Genomic DNA, 17261 nt, shown 5'->3' on the forward strand with positions numbered 1-17261 from the left:
TTAAAAACAGTGAGCAAAATGCGATTTTGCTCACTGAGTCATTTTGTCTCACTCAGTGAGCAAAATCGCATTTTGCAATGACATTCAAGTGACCTTTATAGTCAAATGTCATTTCAACATGCGGGGTCTAATACAAGTTCGATATACTTGGGTTCTATTAGCTCTGTCCCTCTAGGTATGTTCTCACTGCTTAGGGTGAAAAATTTTGTGTACTACACGAGATCAAACTTATTTACATCTCGTGCGCTTTTGAATCCCTTACTACGCTCAAGATTCTAAATTAGATTCACTCGCTACGCTCGTGAATCTATTATAGAATCTTTCGCTTGCACGGGACTCAAAATAAGCACTCGAAGAAATATCAAACTTTGATCTCTTGTTGTACAAATAACTATTATTTTAGATTACATTACATTGACAATAGGCTATAGATATGGTCGTTATGTCAGCTCTGCGGGGAGTCGTTTTTTTAGGGTTCCGTACCCAAAGGGTAAAACGGGACCCTATTACTAAGACTCCGCTGTCCGTCCGTCCGTCCGTCTGTCACCAGGCTGTATCTCACGAACCGTGATAGAAAATTTGAAAACTTGAAATTTTCACAGATGATGTATTTCTGTTGCCGCTTTAACAACAAATACTAAAAACAGAATAAAATAAAGATTTAAGTGGGGCTCCCATACAACAAACGTGATTTTTGACCGAAGTTAAGCAACGTCGGGCGGGGTCAGTACTTGGATGGGTGACCGTTTTTTTTTTGTGTAATGGTACAGAACCCTTCGTGTGCGAGTCCGACTCGCACTTGGCCGGTTGTTACATTTCAAATAGTGTTAACGGATGTGCTGATATTTGGTGAAACGGAAAACGACTCTTGTTCGGGCCCGACGTCGGGCCCATTGGCACGTGTGGATCTAATAGGCCCCTGAGGGAAAAACATTATCTTCCTTTTTGTCGCTTTAATATGCATGAGCGATAGATAGGCAGATAACGATTTTTGATTTTTCGATGTTAATGGGCACTGGGCCACTGGTCCATGGGATAGGTTGCTTACTGAAATGTGTCTGCTGAGCTGACTGCGGGCGGCGCAGGGCCCTCGCTATGTTCCCACATACTGGGTGCTGCGAAGTCAATCTGCTACCACTGTTGCGCCACTCCTCATCTGTGGCAACAAAATAACACTTATTCCTCCTGAAGCCCCCTCCACACTCGCGTTCGCGACTTCGCGCCGCGATTCGCGCACGAGTGTGGAGCGGGCTTGATATTGAAGACCAACAACACTCTAGCTGTCTGTATTTTGTTCGAGAAAAAAACTATTCCAATAAAGGGTTATTAGATAATTAGATCTATCTTCTCCCAGGACACTTCCTCCTAAGAGGTACAGAGAAAGGTATAAGTTGTTTCCCTGTCCCTCTTAGCGGCAAAATATCAGAAAGTGTCCACCAAAAGGATAGATCTAAAACGTAGGTAGTGATTATATTCTCTTTGGATAGATCTAATAGCCGGTTAATAAGGGGCCCCTCAAGGCAAAAAAATATTCCTTTGTGTAGAGCCTTAAAAAACACCCGTTCAAATATGAGCATATGACCCCAGGGCTTGAACTAGTTGAACTCTTGCGACGCTGTTGACGCATAAATTACGCACTTTTGTAATCATTATTATTTCACATACTTAATATTTATCAGCGTACAAAAAAAATCCTTAATTTATTCTTAAACTTGTTATGAAACACGCTCGGTAGTCGCCGGTCATATGCCGTATACAGGAGGAGCGTGTTACCCATGAGCATGACGAGGAGCATGACGAGTAGCGCGGCCAAACTCTACGTCTCTGCCTACTTCCCATGACACTCGTCGAGTATGTGGCCGGACTGGCCGGGATATTACCCATGAGCGTGTTCAGCACATGTAGCCTGCTCGGCGCTCGGTCCCGCGTCGAGTGCGCAGTGCAAGGCCGCGGCGGGAGTTGCACGCGCGGCCTCGCTCCCACACACTCGGTCGTCGCCGTCGCCAGTCATATAACTTCACCGTGTGTTACCCATGAGCGTGTTCAGCACATGTAGCCTGCTCGGCGCTCGCTCCCGCGTCGAGTGCGCGGTGTTGGGCCGCGGCGGGAGTTGCACGCGCGGCCTCGCTCCCACACACTCGGTCGTCGCCGGTCTTCGACGGGAGGCACGCAATGGTCTAACAACATCGACATCAGCTTCTAGGCTCTGTGACAGATAAAGACAACTTAGTATTAGCAACTAGCGTGATACGTGATATACATTATTATTTATAAGAAAAAATGTTCTTAGCAGCCAATCTATAACACTTACCTACAAATCTATAAAACTCTTATGAAATAAAAGTGATAAGTAGAAGTAAGTAGATACAGCGTTTCTAGAATTTGTAAAATCAAGCAATCAACCTTTAATCAACTTTTAAGGATAAATTATTAATTACAAAATGAAGCGATCCATATAATTAAATGAATGTAGGTAGTAGGTACCTCTAGTTGTGAATTTGATGGTCCAGGTTGCGGTTCCAGCGACACGTCAGGAGTCATGGAGGCGGCCGTGGTGTCCATCTCGCATTCGCTCTCCGATTCCGAACTCATCGTGGGGTTCAACTCTGCTTCCAGAGCATCCTCTGCCAAATATAAATAAACCAGATTTACCGAATTATACTATTCATACAGCTTTATACTCGTATTTTTATATTCGGGATTTAGTTATTTGTTGTGTTAAATGTTTATTCCTCCATTACGTAAGGTAGGTAGTGCATAATTTATAATCTGTCAAAAAGACATAGGATACTGTTATCTTTAAATTCATCTCCCTAAGTTGATTTAATTGGGGTTGCAGTTTAGTAACAGAGTAATAAGGAGAGGAGAGGATAGTCGTTTAACGACTTCTACGTGAAAAATTCCTGGGACAGACGCTAATTGTTCATAATACAGAAGAATACCTACTATGAGGCAGATGTAGTCGGCTCCTCAAGTACCTACACCTACCCTTCTGCGGTTTATGGACATGACTATAGTCATCAACATCTCTGTCATCAAATTATTAGGTAATATTGACTCTTAGCCTAAGCGCGCACCACGATTTTAGTTTTTGCGACACGATTTTAGAATCGCGCTGTAATATATCGCAGAAAATTCACTGCGCGCACTGCGATGAAAAAGTCGACGATTTGTTCATTCTCAACATGGATTTCGTACCAGTCGTTTGTCATGAAACGTTGTCTTTAATATGTGATCGCTGTATGATTTTGAGTATTTATACCACAAAGGTGATCTCCTTCTATTTCCATAATTAAATGGTCAACATCTAGCGTCTTCAGCAGCAGGTTCCGACATGTTGACGCTTGGAGAGCGATATGCCGACTGAGGTCCTGGTGCGATTTTATTATCGCAGTGCGCGCGGGGCCATAGTCTAATAAAACATGGTCTTCCATTCCCAGAGTGACACGGGGCTACGTCACAACAACATGGCCGCTATATATAGCGCTATCGCATATTATCATATAGCGCTGTCGCATGATGACGTAAGCCCGTGTCAGTTAGGTGACCTAGAAAAGACGGGAATGGAGTACCAGGCGGAGTATATTATTATACCATGCGCGGGGCCATACAACTCCGTATGCTGCAATTCACTTTGCGACAATCGCGTCGCGAGCAGTCGCGGAAAAATGTGACAAATCACAATTTTAAAATCGCTGCGATTTTTTTGTCGCATATGCGCGCACTCCATATAAACACATACGTTACATTTCTGCGACTAAATTATCGCGCGACAAAAAGTCGTGGTGCGCGCTTGGCCTTACAAACAACCGACGCCTTAGCCCCCGTTCGCACGGGAGCTTTTTCAACGCGCGTTAAAAAAGCGTTTGAATGACACAGATGGATAACTATGTATGTATTCACACGACAGCGGTGGCACTTTTTATCAAGCGTTGTTGGATTTTCGACTTTAAGCCCTGGTCGTTAAATCGAATTTAGAGTGCGGACAGATTCAAGCGCTTTTTTAACGCGCGTTGAAAAAGCTCTCGTGCGAATGGGGGGCTTACTGTGTATCATGTGTCACGTAGACTCTATATCATAGAGCAACATGGGAAATGCTGCTTCGATCCTTGCGCGATAGCGTCCGCTAGTACCTTGGTCGCAAAGTGCTAGTGCTGTACTAACCTTCATCGCCGTGCATCGGACGGTCGTCTAGATACTGCAGTCTGGGAAGGGCAGCCTCGACCCGCGCGCGATAGTCCTCCGCGTCCGCCAGCGGGGTCCCTCGCAGCGTCAAATTGCACAAGGAATCACACACGCCCAAAGTCCAGAGCCGACATGACTCTGCTATCGGGTTACTAAGAAAAATACGTGGAAAAAATGTATGTAGAGTCTGTTCGGAAAGAGAAGATTCGTGGAATGTATTGGGCCCCATACATACATACATATATAGGTATGTCGATTTCCACCTACGCATTTTAACCCTTTACCAGGCTAAGGGATATATATTTCCCACATACGGCACTTCAAACATGTGTTCTATTTTCGATGAGTAAGACTGACATTGGATTGTCATTTTTGAAAATAAATATCAGCCTGGTAAAGGGTTAAGGTCTAACAGGGTTATCACACTGTATGCGATTCGCACGTCGCTCTGATTTCGAGCGAGACAACGCTATGCGCTATTAACGCGCTATATTCCAGTGTGACAACCGCCTAATCTCTAAATAAAGAGACATTTAGTATTACAAAGTTATTTCTTTCGCTTCTAAAAACTGTACAACTGACAGCAAAAATCGAAAAAACTATTTTTTAATAGTTTCTCTCGAACAATGTTCTATCCAGGGCTCATTAGACGATGCGAGAACTCGCATGCGAGTTTTATTACATTGCGGTTTTTGATCGGTCGGTTGAATTGGACGTAACCAACAGTCCGCAATGTAACTAAAATCGCATGCGAGTTCGCGCGCCGTCTAAATCAGCGCCCTTCTCTACTCTCGTGTGTTTACTTTTTGATTCCTACCCCATTAATAAATTTTGTCATTTCATGCATACCATGGATACCAGGAGTCCTATAAACTTATGATAACACGACCATGTTTTTTTCTTTATATTATTAGGTACTGACTTTGCTAAGTTCAACGTATGCAATTTCTGAAGACCGGCCAAAAGTTGAAAGTCGCGCAGCCGGTTACCGGCCGCGTGGAGCTCCCGTAAGGCGCCCAGGCCCCACACCCCGTCGAGGCTCGTCAGACCGCAGCGGTTTATGCTCAGGATCTAAAGCCAACATCACAAAAACAACAGATACTTATTACTAGGTAGGTAGGTACCTACTCTGGGTTGGTGCAAAAATTTTGACACAAATCATATAGGTACTTATACTTAACTAAGTATACCTACCGTAGCGTGATGGTTGCACGGGACACTTGCTCTACCGCATAGCATAGGTGTCCGTTCACGATACGGTTAGCGACGGCCCAAGGTCACCCTGAGCTTGGTCGGGATACTATTTGTAGACCAACCACGTTCTTCACGGTCGGAAACTACCAAGAGTGGTGCTAAAGATTCGGCTTAAAACAGGATACTAGATACAGGACATGGATAATGAAAAGTGTTGTACTTTAATTAAATTATACGGCACTAAACAGTTTCTATGGAACAGTAAATGTAGTGATTATCGCAACAGATCATTTTTCTATTTGGCTATACTTCATTCCGAATAATTAATTTTTGTGATATAATGTGGTCGATCGTCGGATCCCCTGCCGCGCGCGCCGGCCGCGCTATAGCCCCCTCCAGACCAGACTATGCGCGTGAATCGCGGCTTCGCGCCGCGATTCGCGCGTGTGGAGGAGGCTTATAGTTCAAGATAGTGCCAAAATTGGCTCGCGAGCCAAAATACAGGTTTGCCGCGGTCGAACAATGCTTGCGCGGCCGCCGCGCGATATCGAGACGCGGCTTAATACTAATAAAAGGGTTTACCGCGAAACTCTAACGCCCTACTTGTTTTTAGTTATAAGAAGCAGATAACGAAATTGCGATTTTCGGCGTTCGCGGTAGGCCCCTTTAAGCTGACAGCTTCCACAGACCTTTAAACGCGCAAGTCCGATGCCAAGGTCGCGCAACGTCGCGACGGCGCTCCCGTCAAGCGTGAGCTCGCGCAACCTCGGCGCGAGCACCGGCAGCCGCCGCAGCCCGACCTGCTCCGCGATCACGCGCAGCTTCGCCTCGCGGATGCGGAGAACTTCCTCGTCGGTCTGAGCGCCGCTCGATTGTTTCTGGTCGAACAGAAATTTTAAAGCAATAAAGAAAGCTGCTAAGATGAGGTGGTCAGATTGGCAACCTTAATCTTTAGGATTTTTAGGAGTCATATATAAAGTAGACCAAATAGGTATCAAAGTGTAGATGATGTTTGACACCACACCACGTGCACGCTTCTGCTTCACAGGCGACATTTAAACTAAAATACTAACGTTCTAATTCAATTGTTGAAAACATAATGAGAGATATACACTTTCGCTCCCAAGTACATTAACCCGCCATACAGAATTAGAAAGCTAGTAACTTAAGCCTTAAAGAGAGTGTAGTTATGGCTAAACCTAACATTTACATGCTAAATTAGTTTAGTAACTTGGAGAAATGACGGTGCTAATAGAAATCGTAAGGGCTCTTGCTTGCAGTCGTTCAATTATTTCTCAAGGGAGTTAACGATGGTCAATTAAGGATATTGCCGTTAGTAAAATGTACCCACGCTTCAATAAATAAGTTCATCAATCCATTGCTTTGTCCTATATTAGAGTACGAAATAAAGGTCAGATTGCCGGTGGACAGTTACTATAATAACTCGATGGGCATTTCTGAATGGGCATTAGAACTTGAAGGCAGATTGCTGCTCGGAAGGTGGAATAGCCAGCTGTCTAATACGGATAGTTTCACCACTCCCCTTCGATGAGCGTGAGTGCCCAACTACCCGTGGTAAAGTTGTGCCAGTCATCTACACACAGTCATCTACCTGCTCTACCCTGGCAGCTGGTTGGGCTGAAAAAAAGACACCACTCACCAATAACTCGAAGAGCGCTCCCGCGGTATCACGATGGCGTGTAGCCGGGCGGGCGGTGCTCCAGCTCTTGCCCCGGCCGCTGCTCGGGCTGATATGGAAACCCACAGATTTTTTCTGGGAAGACACCACTCACCAATGACTCGATAAGCGTGATATCCTGCGGTATCACGATGCACCAGTAGCCGGGCAGGCGACGCTCTGGCTCCTCCTCATGGATAACCTCAGATTTAATTGTTTCTATATCTAGATCAGATAACTACCTACTAAGGAATGGATTTCGCTCCCTCCGTCTGTATTCCGATAGTTACGATTGAAGCAGCGTAAATATGCTGTTACTGAATCAGTGAGTTACCTACGTCTTAAGTTCTGTCGTCACTTTCCACCAAATGAGAATAGAGTCAATCACTTATCAGTTGATAAAAAAGACACCACTCACCAATAGCTCGATGAGCGTGAGATCCTGCGGTATCACGATGCGCCTGTAGCCGCGCAGCGATCCAGCTCTTCCACTCAAAGCAGCTGCTGGAGCTAAAAGTAAACCCGCAGATAATATATTTTTCTGTGATGACAGTTACACTGCTCACCAATAGCTCTATGAGCGTGAGATCCCTCGGTATCACGATGCGCCGGTAGCCGGGCAGGCGGCGCTCCAGCTCGTCCTGCCCCGGCGGCTGCTCGGGCTCGGGAGGCGGCATAGCCAGCGCCCTGATGTGTATAAACACTGAATAATACTAGTGGCTCTGTGAGCTGTAGACCTCGCGAGCTGAGCTTAAAACTGAGTAAATGTATGGCTTCGTTGTTTAGAAGAATTTAGAGAATCTAATTTGACAATTAAAACCTTAACTATCGAACCTGCTTACAAAATTCGGGAATTGGTTTAGAAATGCGACCAGTAGAGTAGAACAGATGGACATACGAAACAATTTTTGGCTAACAGGCCAATTCGAACGTACACTGATATCAGAATGACGTCTAACTGATGTAATTTAGTTATCGTGCATTTCGCTGGTTCTTGTCCGTACATGTATTGGCGCAAGCGAGACGCACGATGACTACTAAATAACATGATAAAAATATCATTCCGATGTCAGTGTACGGTCGGTGCCCCAACTTAAGTATCCACGTCGCCATACTAATTGTATAGAAAAGTGGATAGAGTTAGACCAAGAAAAGTCTGCAGAGATTTTGACAGCACACGCAGTGCCAATGTTATTTGTGCCAGTGTCAAAATCTCTGCAGACTTTTCTTGGTCTAACTCTACTTATCTTCTTCTTTTACTGATATGAGTAAAAATTGTTAAATATAAAATGGTGTCGCCATCTAGACGAGCATAGAGGCCAAAGGTATGGCGCCGTATATTCAAGAATCAAATTTTCTTTAAAGCGCAAAACGCCATCATCTCTTGCAAAAATTAAACGAATACGCTTAGCCCGCGCTTGATAAATAAAAAATACGATTTTTTTCATTTTTTCAAAATAAAATAATAAAATAAAAAACAACAATTGATACGAAATTTAAGTATAAAAAAATACAAAAAGTTGTGTAGCAGCATACAATTACTGGGGATGGAACCAGGGACCTCCCGATGCAAACAAAAAAAGCGAACGTTTGCAAAATGCGCCATGATAGTTCTTACTAAAGCTGACGAAATTTAGCTACTCATTCTCAAGTAAAAACGAAATATCTAAATACCGCCAAAACCAGCGATACAAATTTTCTGAATTTTTGGACATTTAATCTATAAACATATATCAAAAAGAAAAAAACTCTTATGATATCGATACAGCGAAATGCTATACATGGAAGTATTCTGTCCGCTCAATTATGACCCAACGCAAACTACCCCGCGATAGGCGGTACTTACAAACTGCTCGATTGGCAATCTCAGTACCACCGAGATGACAGTCAGTGACAAATGGCTAAATTGATTTATAAAAACAACGTTTTTTTGTAATTAAAAATATATTCATGTGTCGTGAAGTGGTGCAGAAGTTATTTTAGTTCATACCAAGGACAGTGGAATCACTTTTCACTTGTAGTAAATAGATAACTTCAGTAGAATTTGGAAAAAACATGACGATTTGTTTTCAATACTACCGTGCTAAGCTAAAACGTAACAACTGCATACGACTTTCATAACAACATACGACTTTTTAAATTGCGAGGATAATAGGGATGGTGTTATGCTAAATGAAGTAGACTATTTTATTAACTTGTGTTTGGTTTAGGTATTTTCTATATAAATGTAGTAATAAATTCCGTCTTACAGATTTGTATTTTCCTTTTTTATTTCATGAGATGGAGCTATAAAAAAACTACCTAGTTATTTAAAAATAAATAATCAAATTTGGTATTGTCATTTTACATTACTTTCCATTCAGATTCCCACAAGATGCTATTCGCAGAGAACTATGGAAAAAAGCTGTCCAATTAGAGACATGAAATTGAGTGGATGCCTGGCAAGATATCTAGAATATGTTCTATTCATGAGATATAACCCGTGAGATAATCATACTCGGTCTCCTATATGTAGATAAATTTTTCCTATCATGCTTTCACTGAATTAATTTAACAAATACACACATTATCTGAAAATGTTGATCATTTGAATCCACCCTCTACTGTCACATATATGTAGGTTCTCTCTCAAGCCATTTCCGTCAGTAGAAAAGAGCGGCAAACATATTAACTCACATTATAGACGGGTCTAACGCGAATTATATTCAATTGCCTTGATTTACCGACGTAAATCAGTTTCGTTTCGTATAATGTGAGTTAATATGTGTTCAAAACGCGAAAGTTTAAAATATTATAAGAGCGGCAAATTTAGAAAATGTAAGCGCGCGAACGGCTGTGGTCCTATACAAAATTTTAATTTTGCACCTTTTTCTACTGACAAACTTGCTTGACCGGCTGTATACATATAAAATATTCTAAACTGAAAGTGGGGATTTATTGTGACTCCGCCTGTTCAAATATTTTTGACCCGATTCGAGTACCCATGTAAATTTTGCAGACTGTATAGCCAGTCCGATTTCTAAGATCAAGTTCGCCATACATTTACTATGGCGTACTTGATCTTAGAAAAACGGACAGACTATACCTGAACGTGACTTCGCACTGCCATGCAGATTGATAATAAAATATACAAAATACTTATTATAGCGGAATACATTTATACAACAATGATATATTTACTTATGTTGAGTTAGTCTGTTATGTCATAACAACATTTTAACTAGTTATCTTTTAATCTGCATTAAATTATTATACGTGAATTATTTGACTGGTTCTTCACTGTATGGCATAAACCTATCCCTGTCCAAGTCATATTCTAATCAAATATGAACCGCGAACTCTCAGCGGCCAGTACGTACAGCAAGAAGGTTATTAGCGGATTAATGTCGCTGATTGGTAGTTATTCACATTATATGCATTTCATCTACACTTAGCTATGTACCATTAGTGTAATAAAGATGACTCTTATTTTATTTACCAGCTTTGATTACAGGCTCTGTAAACGCGTCGTCTTATTTGAATGTAGGCGTAATTGTGTATGTGTGCTAATTTGGCCCGAGAATTTGAACGGTAATGTTCCTAAAGGCGGTATCCATGGTTATATATGATCGCAGTATCGATACGATTATTTGTTTAAGCGCTAGGTATCACGACTCCGCCATTTTTAAAAATTTCCAAAAACCGGATTGACAAAAAATGTTTATTTAGTCATAGAATCTGGTCACAAAATTTCATGAGAATCGGTTAAGAATTGCGACCTGTAGAGGAGAACATCCGGAAATACAAAACTAAATATCTAAATACCGCCTAAACCAGCGATAATTTTTTTCTGCATTTTTTGCTATTAACTCTGTAAACATGTCTCAAAAAGAAAAAACTGTTATGATATCGATACGACTATTTGTTTAGGCGACAGATATCACGACTCCGCCATTTTAAAAAAATTCCAAAAACCGGATTGACAAAAATAAATTATTTAGTCATAGAATCTGGTCACAAAATTTCATGAGAATCGGTTAAGAATTGCGACCTGTAGAGGAGAACATCCGGACATACGAAAGCAAATTGCTCGAGTCAAAACGTAGACCTTCGCTACGCTTCGGTCAATTAGTTTCACTGTGAGTAACATTAAATCTTAGTAAGTTGACTTAGAGTTCGATTTTATACTTCCAGTTCCATACTATACAGGGTGATCAATCCAAATGGGTCAGTATGGAGAAGTCAGAAACTATAAGAGATAGCGAAATCTGTTCTTAGGAACCATGGCGTCGATTTTAGATTTAATAATAATGGCATAAATTTTTTTTTTAATCTATCATACATAACCGGGCTTCGAGCAACACCGGCTTCCGACACATCGGAAGGGAGGGGCCCAAGCGATATCTCACCGTACAAATCTTTCTGCCATTTTTCGCGGGGGGAAAGGTGCACACAGTCGCACTTCTCACACACTTCCATACAAAATCCAATCTGTAATGACGACACAAATACATAGAAAATGACACACGTCAAAGACAAATCTTGCAAACCTCGATCTCTTTTTGTGTACGGACGAGTGACAAGTGTCACAACACGCACACTAACACATTTTCGTTGAAGTATGTTATTGTATTCTGAGAGATGAGAAGTCGGATTTGTCGCTCGACCGATCCGCAATTTGTACTGAGCGAGCAAAATCGATAAATCCAACAATTACATGAGACTAAAATATAATAATTGTGTTTGCATGTAATTAAACGTATGATATGTAAAAAAAAATGTTACAAGTGAAATGTAACACTTTCTTTTTGTAAATTTGATGTCCCCGACCTCTTTTTATAACAAAAAACCGAGCAAACAGGCATTTTTGTGCAGCAGTGTTCACGCGCGCGTCTGGACTCGGTCTAGTGAAAAATCCAAGTGCAACTAGTTTTATTACCCGCGCTAGATTAGATTGACGCGCTAATCTTGTACCTCGGCAGAGGGGAAATAGTGCGAATGCCGCCTCCTTCCGTGTTGCTCGAAGATAACCGGGATTCGAACCTCAATATTCTTTATGTAATCGCGTGTAGTATTTGTTTGTATGGCAACTTTTAAACGATGCGTGATAGGTGGGGGGTGCTCAACCAAATATCATAGAGGGCCCCGAGACAAAACAAACTACATAAAAAAAATCAAAATGGCCGACTTTTTTATTATTATTTCAAGTTGGTCCGAGCGCGCTGAGATTTGGCATGCGGCGAGCCTGGGAGCCCAAAATTACCATGTCAAAAAAATTTTTTGAAAAAATCCAAAATGGCGGCGAACACGGGCAAAGTCAAATTTCCAAGTAGGTTAAGCGAGCCCGAAGGGCGACCCCGGCGGAAGGCCGAAGGCCCGGGGCCTCCACCCCGACTCCCAAAACGCGACTCCCAATAGGAAAAGTGTTGGGTCGTGTTTAAGCTCCAACTTCCCCCTCTCGTGGGACGCTTCGGGCCTTCGGCCCTACGTGGAGCTCGGCCTTCGGGCATTCGGCCCGTCGGCTTCGCTCATCAAGACAGTTGACTTGGTAGAACGCTTGGAAGCACCGCATTCACGCAGCTCGGCCTTCGGCCTCGCGTTTTGGAAGTCGGGGTGAAGGCCGAGCTGCGTGAATGCGGTGCTTCCAAGCGTTCTACCAAGTCAACTGTCTTGATGAGCGAAGCCGGCGGGCCGAATGCCCGACGGCGAAGCGTCGAGGCTTGCGAAGGCCGAAGGTCGAGCTCCGCGTAGGGCCGAAGCCCCGAAGCGTCACACGAGAGGGGGAAGTTGGAGCTTAAACACGACCCAACACTTTACCTATTGGGAGTCGCGTTTTGGAAGTCGGGGTGGAGGCTCCGGGCCTTCGGCCTTCCACCGGGGTCGGCCTTCGGCCTCCCGGCCTACCTTTACTTGGAAATTTGACTTTGCCCGTGTCCGCCGCTATTTTGGATTTTTCCAAAAAATTTTTTGACATGGTAAACTTGGGCCCCCAGGCTCACAGCATGCCAAATCTCAGCGCGCTCGGATCAATATGAAAAAATAAAAAAAAACGTAGGCCATTTTGAATTTTTTTAATGTAGTTTGTTTTGTCTCGGGGCCCTCTATGATATTTGGTCGAGCATCCCCCACCTATCACGCATCGTTTAAAGTTGCCATACAAACAAATAACAAGAATATTGACCAGGTTCGACTCCCGGTTATGTATGATAGATTAAAAAAAAATTGAATGCCATTATTATTAAATCTAAAATCGAAGCCATGGTTTCTAAGAACAGATTTCGCTATCTCTCATAGTTTCTGACTTCTCTATACTGACCCATTTGGAATGATCACCTGTATATAGTCTGTTTCTTTAGATATTTAAATAAAAGTAAACAAAATCTACCCTCAAATGGCTCCTTATAGTGTAAACAACGTTATTTGCGGTATTTGACACATTATGACTGACGTATATAGAGATGTAACTAACGCAAATCGATTGTCACAGCAAGCGATTACGATTGGATGGCACGTAGACTGAGGTATCGAATTGTGACGTATAATGAATTTTTATTTGAGATTTAAATAAAGCTAGAATTATATGGTTTTCCCGCAAGCTACCGGTTGGTCGGTGTATTTAATACACCGACCGAGTAGGTCGCACCCATTGTCAAAATTGAAACTAACTGGGGATCTATTTTAAAGTTTATTTATGTTATTACTGTGTCAAATTTGTTGTCTGTTAAGTGACGATAAATATATCCATATTTACAGTTAATTATCCACCTTTTCCTTATTTTTATTAAAAGAAAAATGAAAAATTCATATCGATTTACTTAGACGACTACCGATTCATAACGGTGGTGTCCGGCCAACCCTAAAATTAAAAAAAAAAAGACGTAGAACGTAAACGTTCGCAGTGCAGTTGTTTTCCTTTGTGATTTCGATGTGCAAAACATTTTACGTAGTATTGCTGTTGTGAGTGACAGACGTCAAATACCGTAAATAACGTTGTTTACACTATAGTTGAAAACATTACATGATCAAATAATGTAGGTTAAAGTCAGGTCGTTCAGGGACTGATCCAGGCGCTTTTGTATTAGGTTGGTTAACCAATAAATGTTATAACTACCCGAAAATTTACAAATTAATTGTTTACTTTTATTTAAATACCTAAAGATACAGAGTATATATATTCTAACTAAGATTCTAGGAATTAATGTTCTCCTGATGTTCTCAGATATCAAATCTTTATTAGCACGGTATGCGTAAGACAAAAAGGGATGAACGGATTTCGATAAAATTTGGCACATGAATTATTTATAACCAGGAAAAGGACATAGTATACTTTTCTATGTCCTGTTCCAGGGTTCTCCCAACTGCTTGTACCGGCCCGCGAGGCTGCCGGTCCGCAAAAATGAAGCGGAGGCCTGGACGTGACCCTGGGATCAAAAAGTTTGGTGACCCCTGTTCTAAAGATGTAATGGGTGTAGCAGTGTAGTACCGTCAGCTGCAGAGAGAGGTGACCATCCCTGCATAGAAATTTGTTTGCTGAAGGGGGGGGGGGGGTCTGTACATACGAAGATTACTTAAAGGGGTGGGTTTGGGTCAGTTTAACCCCTTACCGCCATATATGACGGATATGATATTCAACTCTATTGACAGCTATTAAAGTTTTTACTGCAGCTTATTACATGCAGTAAGGGGTTAATCACTTACACGCCGGCGAAGTCGCAGGCAAATAGAATACAATAAAAGGTAAGTACCTAAACAAAGGTGTCGGTCGCAAATTATGTGGCTCAGGAGTACTTGTACTTGATATTTCTGAAGGCGAAGGCGACGGCCCGACACTCGGCGTCTGGGGAGCGCTGCCAAGTTCCACGCAAGGGGCTTCATGGCCAGGCATCTTGACTGGCCGAATAACTGAAGACTACTCCATAAACCTTACAAAAAAGTAAACTCCTTAAATGATTATTGCAGGTTCCTACTGAATTAATATTCAGTAGGTACCTGCATTAATATTCAGTAGGTACCTGCATTAATATTCAGTAGGTACCTGCATTAATCATTTAAGGAGTTTACTCTACCTATACTACTAACCAATAAAATAAAAAAAATGGAAAATAAATATTAGAGCGGAGGTACACATACAGGTATTACATATACATATGCACCTTACAGTCGCTAGACAGTGACCAAAGGATTCTTCATTAGTAGGTCATAAAATTGCGACTGAAATTGACTATGCCTTAGTATCCTTACCGTCGAAAATCCTAATAATAAATGTTCTTTTTAAAGTTATATTCTGCTAATTATTCACGGAAAATTATTTATTCTCTATTCAATTGATTTTATTTACAAATATTATGTCCAATAATAATCCGTTGCCATAGTGACAACCAAAGAGAATAATACTCTAATCATGTAAGGTCATAATGTCATAAAACACGAATGATAAAGGCCCCTGTACACAATGGGCCATCGCCGGCCATTCTGGGGGACGCATTTATGCCTTAGAGGGAGCAAGTGATATTGCTATCTCATTCTACCGCATGGCTGCGTCCCTTGGACTGGCCGGCGATGGCCCATTGTGTACAGGGGCATTTAGGTATATGGGTCTTAGAGAATATAACCAAACGGAGTGGTCATTAACTCTGTCGAAAATAGGCGGCCAATGATCAACCACATGGATGGACTGACGTTTATCTGATATGGCTATTTTGACGTTACGTATACATTTGATGTGCTCCTCCCCGCAAAAAACGGCAGACTATTTTGTACAATTTGTACCGAAAATTATAGACATGGCGTCTCCGTTTGGTTATATTCTCTAAAGACCCCAGTACACAATGGGCCATAGCCGGCCACTCCTAGGGACGCATTTATGCGTTAGAGTGAGCAAGTGATATTGCTATCTCATTCTACCGCATGGCTGTGTCCCTTGGAGTGGCCGGTGATGGCCCATTGTGTACTGGGGCCTTAAGATATTCTCTACATTGACGAAATATAAACACTATATATTACGATTACAATTGTTCATCGGTGCAAATTATATTTCGTTAAAAGATGTAATTGTCTTTCGGTAGATGTCGCTATACGCCACCCCAAAAAGGCGTGTTTACATAAAGAAAGGAATGGAAAGATTTGCGATGTCCTGGTAGGCTTCCGTAGCTCAATTGGTTAAGAGCAACACACGGATTGTGGAGGATGCGGGTTCAAGTCCTGCCGGAAGCGTAAATTTTTCCATTTTTTCCTTTAATACAAAATTTGTTATATTTCGTCAATTAAGTACAATGAGATTATAATGCTAATGGCCTCAATCGACGAGGGTTGCGTGTGTGGCTAGGTAATGAAATTATGACGTATAAATAACACTTGCACTGCGTGGGCTATTAAATCCGCTGCAGACTTTTCTTGGTCCGACTCTATAATCCCCGGGTACTCTACATGTCAAATCTAGTTCCAGCCCGTTCGCAAGTGTGGATTCCTTCGAGCAACACGGAAGGGAGGCGGCATTCGCACTATTTCCCCTCTGCCGAGGTACAAGATTAGCGCGTCAATCTAATCTAGCGCGGGTAATAAAACTAGTTGCACTTGGATTTTTCACTAGACCGAGTCCAGACGCGCGCGTGAACACTGCTGCATAAAAATGCCTGTTTGCTCGGTTTTTTGTTATAAAAAGAGGTCGGGGACATCAAATTTACAAAAAGAAAGTGTTACATTTCACACGTAATATTTTTTTTTACATATCATACGTTTAATTACATTCAAACACAATTATTATATTTTAGTCTCATGTAATTGTTGGATTTATCGATTTTGCTCGCTCAGTACAAATTGCGGATCGGTCGAGCGACAAATCCGACTTCTCATCTCTCAGAATACAATAACATACTTCAACGAAAATGTGTTAGTGTGCGTGTTGTGACACTTGTCACTCGTCCGTACACAAAAAGAGATCGAGGTTTGCAAGATTTGTCTTTGACGTGTGTCATTTTCTATGTATTTGTGTCGTCATTACAGATTGGATTTTGTATGTAAGTGCGTGAGAAGTGCGACTGTGTGCACCTTTCCCCCCGCAAAAAATGGCAGAAAGATTTGTACGGTGAGATATCGCTTGGGCCCCTCCCTTCCGATGTGTCGGAAGCCGGTGTTGCTCGAAGGTGGATTCTGTGGATCTAAAATTTTTTTATTTATTTTTTTTTATTTATTTTTTTATTTTATTTATTTCCACACTTACAACTAT

At 42.0% G+C, this 17261-nt stretch overlaps 1 protein-coding gene across 2 annotated transcripts in view; it reads right to left on the reverse strand.

Annotated features, from left to right (window-relative positions):
* The window catches only part of LOC134806398 (uncharacterized), a 36059-nt gene extending 20638 nt beyond the window's left edge, over nt 1-15421 (reverse strand). For both annotated transcript variants that reach the window (XM_063779661.1, XM_063779660.1), the window contains exons 1-9: nt 15278-15421; nt 14782-14958; nt 7624-7744; nt 6069-6257; nt 5108-5256; nt 4165-4337; nt 2485-2624; nt 2032-2206; nt 1049-1156 (exon numbers count right to left, since the gene is read on the reverse strand). In XM_063779661.1, the coding sequence (XP_063635731.1) occupies nt 1049-1156; nt 2032-2206; nt 2485-2624; nt 4165-4337; nt 5108-5256; nt 6069-6257; nt 7624-7744; nt 14782-14921 (1195 nt within the window). In that variant the 5' untranslated portion in view covers nt 14922-14958; nt 15278-15421. The remainder of the gene's footprint in view (nt 1-1048; nt 1157-2031; nt 2207-2484; nt 2625-4164; nt 4338-5107; nt 5257-6068; nt 6258-7623; nt 7745-14781; nt 14959-15277) is intronic.
* Between the last annotated feature and the right edge of the window lie 1840 nt (nt 15422-17261).

The sequence above is a fragment of the Cydia splendana genome, chromosome 3 (assembly GCF_910591565.1).
Source record: "Cydia splendana chromosome 3, ilCydSple1.2, whole genome shotgun sequence".
Lineage (NCBI taxonomy): Eukaryota > Metazoa > Arthropoda > Insecta > Lepidoptera > Tortricidae > Cydia > Cydia splendana.